At 46.6% G+C, this 7,777-nt stretch overlaps 1 protein-coding gene across 1 annotated transcript in view; it reads left to right on the forward strand.

Annotated features, from left to right (window-relative positions):
* Positions 1–7,321, forward strand: part of RNF130 (ring finger protein 130) — a 55,600-nt gene extending 48,279 nt beyond the window's left edge. The window contains exon 9 of the mRNA XM_069029267.1: positions 629–7,321. Within this exon, the coding sequence (XP_068885368.1) occupies positions 629–738 (110 nt within the window). The 3' untranslated portion in view covers positions 739–7,321. The remainder of the gene's footprint in view (positions 1–628) is intronic.
* Positions 7,322–7,777: the final 456 nt, after the last annotated feature.

Raw genomic sequence — 7,777 nt, forward strand, 5'->3', positions numbered from 1 at the left:
AACAGCCCTGTCGTGCTTGTTTTGGGTATTGCCAGCATTGGAAAAGAGAGTTGGGTCCCCTTTGGTTATGCATAAGGAAATCTGTAGGTGGCTGTTTCTAGAAGGTGACTCGTGGATGGAGTTTGCTGAGCTCTGGAGGAGGTTGGGCTTCCAGCAGCATCAGTGGGATGATCCTTGGGGAGGCCCTCACTCTGCCTGCTCATTCCGTTTGACCTGGAGCTGAAGCACTTTGTGCTGGTGCAGGGCACAGTGCTTGGGTGCTGACCAGAGGTTTCTGGGTCTTCTGAGGAAGCACATCCCTGCTTTACAAGACTGTAAATCAACAGCCAGCACCGAGTGTGAATCTCTGGCCTGCCCCAGCCTTGCTCAGACTTGACCTGTTTTATCTGAAAGAGCCATTTAAGGTGGGACTGTTCATGCATATGGAAAGCAGTTGCTTTAAATTGGCAGGGGAGCACACGAACAGAGGTAAAATGTTTCATATGGTTGTTACTGGTTCGTGCTAAAGGGTGGCTGTTTTTTCCATGTATACTATGTTTGCATCCAGCAGACAGGTATGAGGATGCTTTACTCTGTTCTTCCATTGTTCATGTGTGTTGCTAATGTGGTTTTGTTCTACCTCTTGCAGGCAGTCACTTCTTCCATCGTAACTCTCTGTCCCCTCGAAGCCTGGTCTACGAGAGCGAGTTCTCAACCATCGAGCCTGCCTTGGACATGTACGATGAGAACAAAACCTGAAAGGAATCCATGCTCCTTCCTGGCCCTTTTTCCGTTTTTTTCATTTCTCATTCCTATTGTTGTGTACTCTTTCCATGGATCTCCTTTGTCTGAAGAAGAGCTGCTTTTTCCAGAACACAAACCCGCCTTCTCGATTGCACAGACGAAGACCAGCTGTGGTGGATTCTGAGGGTGGCATCTCTGAGCTGACAAAGAGTTGTGTGCAAGCAAGGTTGTCTGATGGAAATTGCTGAGTAACAGCATGGGGAGCTGTGTCGGCCCAGCCGTGGCGATGCAGGAGAGGTTTTACAGTGGCCCTAAGAGTTTATGCTGAACTGCAAATGCGTCTCTTACACAGGCGTCTGCTGATTCCAATGTTTTAATTGTCCAGATGGTTGGGCAATGTCAGAAAGGGAACTGGTTGTAGAGGAGATGGCCAGTGACTGGTAAAAGCACTCGTATATCTTGGTCAATCCATAACCCTACTGTGAAATAGCCCCTTCTGAGAGGGACCTTTATAAGTGCATTGAGTTTCCTACAACTCCCTTAACCCCGGACAGTGGTGAGCCAGTGTGACGTTCAAGCTGCAGAGAGGACCTGCCTTTGCAGAAAGATTTCCAGGAACTTGATGCTTGGGTTTTTTCTCCCATTTGATTGAAGCAGGAGAAGAATGGTATACACAGAATGTACTTTTGGTCCTTCTGTGTGCTGAAGTCAAGTGAGTCTCTTTCTGTAGAGAGGACGTTCACAGAACCAGCACTTGATCTACCTGAAAACCATTAGACTTTTTGAAATATGCAGGAATCGAATCAGCTTTCTTTCTCACGTAACTTTTTTTTTTGGGGGGTGGGGGGTAAAAAAAATCCACCAAATTTTTCACTGAGGTTTTTTAAAAGCCAGCATGTTGGCATTACACAGAGAAGAAAAGAAGTATGCTTCTTATCCCACTCTCCTGTTGAGATCTGCAACAGTTATTTAACAAATACGTTCTCTGAGCTGTGCCCTTTCCCACTGACATCAATAATGGGAATGCAAAAAGCAGGAGAAGAAAGGAAAGCAGCTACTGCTTTGACACACTGCAGGAAAAATCAATTTTTACTGGCATGTGACAAAAGCGGTGGGGAAATGGATATTGTTTGCAAGCTTCTGAGAGAACAATGCAGAAATGGAGAGCAAGAGAGGAACCTCTGGAGCTAAGTCATCCACAGCATTCCTCAAATGAGCCGACGTGGAGGAGCGAGCGCTTCTGCTCCACCTTTTCCTACCGGACAATGCATAGCTGTTAATGAATGTTTGGATTTTTCTCCATTGCAGTCTAAGTTACTGTAGGTGTAAAAACTCATTTGTGTCCTTGTAATGTGAAACACAGTTTCACCCTCTGTATAGGAATCTTGAGAAATCAGTTAAGCCAAAAAGAAAGGTAAGACTTATCCTGCCATGCTTTAATTTCACCTGCTTTTGCTACAAGCAGGGGAATTTCCCCTCCTTTATAATATTTTTAATTGTATAGCAGTCTGCTTAACATATATCCTTTTCTAAAGTGTGGTTCAGCTGTGTCTTTAACATGGATGTTCAAGAGAAAAAGAAAAACCCAGCTCTGTTAAATGAGGAAATGAGCCTCTTTGCTGAGCGTGCTTTGACTTTCGTTGCTGTGCGTCAGCTTTATTTAATCTGATAATTCAAGAGTGGGTGGCGTGAAGTGTAGGGAGGTTTTTCTCATAATACCCACATTGATATTTACCGAACGCACTTTTATTGCCATTCAGCTCACTCTGGAAATGCTCTGAAGCCCCAAGCTTTTTTAAAGAGCACAATTTTGACACCCACTTTCTCCTACAAAGCAGAAGTGAAGGTCACAGGCAGTGCCACAGTGGCTGGGGGAGCAGCGGGCCGTGGTCAGCATCCCTGCTCTGCTGGCGGGTGTGGAGGCAGGCGGCGACAGCTCCGGGCACGGCCGGCGAGCCCGTGCACAGCTCTCCACCCCGGCCTGGCTGAGCTGCAGCCGGATGGGACTCGGGGGCGGCAGAAGGGCTGGTTGAGCAGCCCCCGTTTTCGTAATTGCGTCTGCGAGATCACAGCGGGGACACGTGGGAGCGGCGCCTTGGGAACGCAAACGCCCGAGAGGAAAACCACCGTCTCTCAAGGATGTTATGGGGCTTGTTTTTATCTGTGGAGAGCAGTCCGGTTACGATAAACCCAGATACCTGGGTGTTCCTGGTTAAATGCAAACATGTCTTGGTGTCTCTGACCAGCACCGAGCTGCTCCGGTGGGGTTTTGGGTAGGACAGGCTCTTGTAGCACTGCATAGGGTGCTGGTGCTCCAAGCAAATCCTTCCTGTAGGGGCTGCCCCATCCCGACACAGGGATTTCCCCTAAGATTTCCCCTAAGGCTACCGGGAATGTCACTGGGGCACAGTTTCAGCACAAAACCAAAACTGATGATTTCTCAGTTCCATCTGAGCCGGTTTGCACGAGCTGTGTGCCAGAACATACAGAAAAGCTAGAACAGGCATAGAAATTAAAAACTAGAAAGCACAAAGCCCTCAAAGACAAAATAATAAATAATGCAATTTGTATTTTGCTAAATCTTATTTCTAACCGAACATCTTGGTTTTAAGCAGGGGGAGGGCAGGTTTGCCTCAGTGTAGATCAGAGTCTGGCATAGTGATGTAAAAATGGATTTGTGCTGTTGCATCTTGGACAGGGGAGCTGTAATTTGTAATTGACATCCTGGATTTGGGAAATCTTGCAACGGTGGAAAAATTAAAAGCTTGTTCAAGCAATTGGTCCCTATGTGCATGCCAGGACGTGCTGGAGCAGGCCTTCCCCCAGTTAGTCATATTTAGGATGGGGAAGAGGAACCTCAGCAACATGGCTGATTTTTTCTGGGCTGTGCTGGCAAGTTTGAGGTTTTCCTTTTAATATTAATCAGTATATAAAAAAAGCTTGATGAGCATCGTTGTTCTTGTTCTGCTGCAGTGGTGCTGTGTGTGGTTGAGTCATTTCACAGAAGTAAAATATATGGCAACCTACCAAGGACTGTAAGTGCCAGTAACTTGGAAAATAATTTTTAAGGTTTCAAAAAAAGTGCTTTTTAACAGGAAGACGTTCCGTTTATGACTTCTACATATAAAAAAAGCTTTTATCTTCAAGTGTTTTCCTAAACTATTTAAACCCCAACACTTCGCCTTCCCTTTCTCGGCTTCCTCTTCTATCAAAGTTTTGCATGTTCCCATAAGACATTTGTAAAATCAAGATTTGCTTGTGTTCTTAGAGGATAATTGCCAGTAAAAAAACGACTGTAAGTGTGCTTTTTACCTATAATACACCACATTAAATATTAAATTTGAAGCATGTTAAAATTTACCTAACAACCCTCACAACTGCTCCATCCAGTGAGCTCATGTGTCGGAATCTGCATTGTCCCTTTGCTCTAGGATGCTTGCCCTGGCACCTGAGGATGCTATAGGAATAGCCAGGTATCCTACATTAGCCAAAGAAAGACCACAAATAGTTTGATAAACATGTCTAGGACTATGTTATGAGACTTTTACACATCTGTTTTCTTTAAACACATTCATGTAAAATAGTGCAAAGGCTCTGGAGAGCCAAGAGCTTTTTACTAGCAGAGGGAATTTTGCAGGAAACATGGGTCACACTGAGGCTCCAGGACTTGTTCCGTCCAGTTTAGGTTTGAGGTACAGTCAGGTCATGAGCTGAAGGATGAAGGCACCAGGGTTGAGCTGAAGTTCAGGCAGCTCTGCAGCCTGATTACTGGCGAGTGAGTTGACTTAATTATTAAAAATATTTGTTATTTTGCTTAGCTAGTAGTCGTTTGTTTTTTACAGCATAAAAAATAGCACAGCAGCTCACAAGCCAAGGCACAGTGGGGCAAAGGCAAGAGCCATGGGGCTGCTGCCAGCCCTGCAGGGTGGGGAGAGAAGGACAGGAGAGCTCAGGGCAGAGACCTCAGGAAACACCTTCAATTTCCCGAGTAAAGCTTTTGCTCCTTTTTCACCCTGTGTTACCCAGCCATACTTGACCTAATTTTCCAGCCTGAGTGGTGCAGAAGAGTGTGTGATGTGCCATGACAGCTTGCATATGTGTTGTTACATTTAAAGATATCTTCACTTTTTCCTTTTCCTGCTAGACTTGCTGCACCGCAGGGCAGCCTCAGCTCTGGCACACTCAGTGGAAACTGGTGAGCAGGGGAGGGAGTGAGAGAGGGAAAGATACTCCAACTAAACAGATTGGGGGGAAATCAGGGGAGAGGTAGACAGTACTTCATTGTGTTGGTGCTCATTTCTGCTTTTTTCCCTTGTCTTTGAAATAATTAAGAGAAAAAGCGGTACTCCCTACCCCTTCCTTGTGGGATGCAGTGACAAGAGCAGGGCTCCAGATGGGATTTTTCTTCTGATGCAGGGCCATGATGCTCTGTAAGCCCCAGCCAGTTGATGTCCTGAGATGTTGACCAAAAAACTCAACTTCACAAGGGCATGTGAGGTTTACCTGGTGCTTTCCAGGTGCTTTGGGGGGATGAAATCTGCTCACAGGGCATTTGCAAAGCACCACTAATTGACACCTTGTTTTCTGTCAGTTAATTGATCCTTTCATTAACCTAGTCTTTTTAAATGCCTGCAACATTCCCAGACACTCTTAATTCTCCCAATTAATCTCTACCTTTCCCCTCCATCAATTACTACTGGCTTCCTCCTCCTCTGGAGAGCAGGGTGAAGGTCCCTGTTGTGCAAACATTGCTGTCCACCTGTTTTCCAGCATCTTCTCCATCACTGTGCCATCACTTCACTGTGCCATCACCATGCCAGCCAGCCCCTCCAAGGGGATGCATCCCTCCAAACCAGAGTCACTGTCTGTGGGACCACAGAGGTTCCTGGTGGGCTGTGCTCAGCCACAGCAGGTAGTGCGGGATGTGGGCTGTTGTTGTGGGATGCTCATTCTCTGGATCCCTGAGTGGAGCATCCTTTTGCTTTTCTGCCCGTTAGCCTCGTGGTGATGCCCACATGAAGAGAAATGGATGTGTAGGTTGTGCAATAACATCTGAATTTTTTTTCTTTCTTATGGCAATAATGTCCAGGGTCTCTGGGCTTGGGGGCCCTGTGGTATAAAGTTTTGCCCAAAAATAGTCCCTTTCCTAAGGAGTTAATAATTAAGTATTAATATTCCTACAAAGTAAGAACTACATAGTGTTTTATTGAAAGTTGAAGCTACTTAGAGTGATTTCAATGCAAGGCTGAGGTGCAACATCAGTTAGTGTCATACAGCTAGGACTGGGGGTTTGCAGTCCACAAATCAGTTGGGCATGTATGTGAAGGCTCCCTCACTCCTGCTGGGCTATTCCTTTCTCCACTTGTATGCACAAGCTTCTCAGGAACCAGGAGCTTTTATTCTTTTCCCTGAGCTCAGCTGTGTGCATTTATGTGCCATTTGCCTTTTTTTTTTTTCTGCTTCCCATATACTTGGGGGCTGGCCCTTGCTTGGCTCTGACTTGATCTTCAGCTGCCCAAACCCCTCTGGGGGACAAGAGCCATTAATTCCCATCAGAGCAGCTCTGCTGGGCTGTGTTAAGGCATGGATCATCAGATTTGCTGTGGATCCCCGTGCCTGTGTCTGTAACACCCTCAGACTGTCTCGGGCAGTAAGAGCTATAGCTGCCTGCAGCCTTCCCACAGACCTGGGCTGCACTGGGAGAGAGGATCATACAGAAAACAGCTCAGCAGCCCTCCCATGCTCCAGCACAGGAAAGTCTGGGCTTGAAAGTAAACTTGTTCTTTGCTGCTGTTAAGCCAGGAATGTTTCATAGAGTGTTTGGGGCTGTTAAAGCAAAGATCATGGTGCAGGTTCATGAGGTCCCAGCAAGGCAGCACCCCAGCCTGTCCCTTTCTGCTTGTGCTGGAAGGTGCTACATGAACGAGAGGCCTTCCCTGTGCCACGACATCAGCAGGCAGACTTTTCCCCACCCTCTGTGTCTGGGCTTAACTCCCAGCACTGGTAAGGTCTGTCAGCCCACTCCTATAACAGGGAATAACCTTTCGGAGCAAAATGAGTGATAGCATCGCTCTTCTGCTTTTCTCATCAGCCCTGCTGCAGTTTGCAAGTAGATGTTAAATACTAAAAGCTGCTCTGTATGACCGTGCCTGTCCAGGATCACCTGCTCAAGGCCATGGCTAACTATGCACTGAATCCACCAAAACAGGATCGTTTTATCCCAGCAGAGAGGGGACACCCCGGCCTTTGGGCACAGGAGACTGCAGCAAACAACAACAAAACCCCCAATTTGCGTGCGGGGAGAATGGAAAGTCTGAACTGGCTTGGTGCCAGGTGGGTCACACCAGTGTGCCCACGTAACCTAAACACGCCAGCAGCTGCCAGGGGTCTGGGGGCACTGTGGGGACACGGGCACACGCGGTGCCCTCCCGGCAGCCAGAGCTTTCCAGCCCCTGTGGAAGTGTAGCTTGCCAGCAGCAGAACTTGTTGACATGTTTTGATGTAAGTATAACACTGTATTGTATTTACGTGGTATATGCCGAAATGTTCATAGTGTATACCGACTAGTTAGGGTTTGCTAATGTAATACATTTCAATAAAAAGCAATTAAAAAAATACACAGTTTGTGAGTCTGGTGTCTGAAAATATGGGAGGATGAAAGCATCACCCAGTGACTCCAGTCCCTCCAGCATTTCTTGTAGGGCTGTCTTAGAGGACAGTGTGGAACAACATTGTCTAAAGATCCATTTTCAGAGAGGATTTTTCCCACTCTGATGTAAATACTTTTTTATTTTGCTGTACTAATGCTTAGAAATCCCAGGCCATTAAGGGCCATATGGTTCAAAGTGGCTTATGAATATGCTGGAGACACTAATCCACTTTCCCACAGCTTTTGCCACCTTAAAGATGGCACATAGGATCCTTCAGCACCTTCTCCCAGTGCTCAAACCCTTCCTACAGGACACCCAGCCTTCAGAAACCACCATGCTGATCCCCAAAAACAGCTGTGCCATTGAGGAGAAGGCAAAGCCCTGAAGGCTGAGCCAGCTGATAA

The sequence above is a fragment of the Aphelocoma coerulescens genome, chromosome 13 (genome assembly GCF_041296385.1).
Source record: "Aphelocoma coerulescens isolate FSJ_1873_10779 chromosome 13, UR_Acoe_1.0, whole genome shotgun sequence".
NCBI classification, from domain to species: Eukaryota; Metazoa; Chordata; class Aves; order Passeriformes; family Corvidae; genus Aphelocoma; species Aphelocoma coerulescens.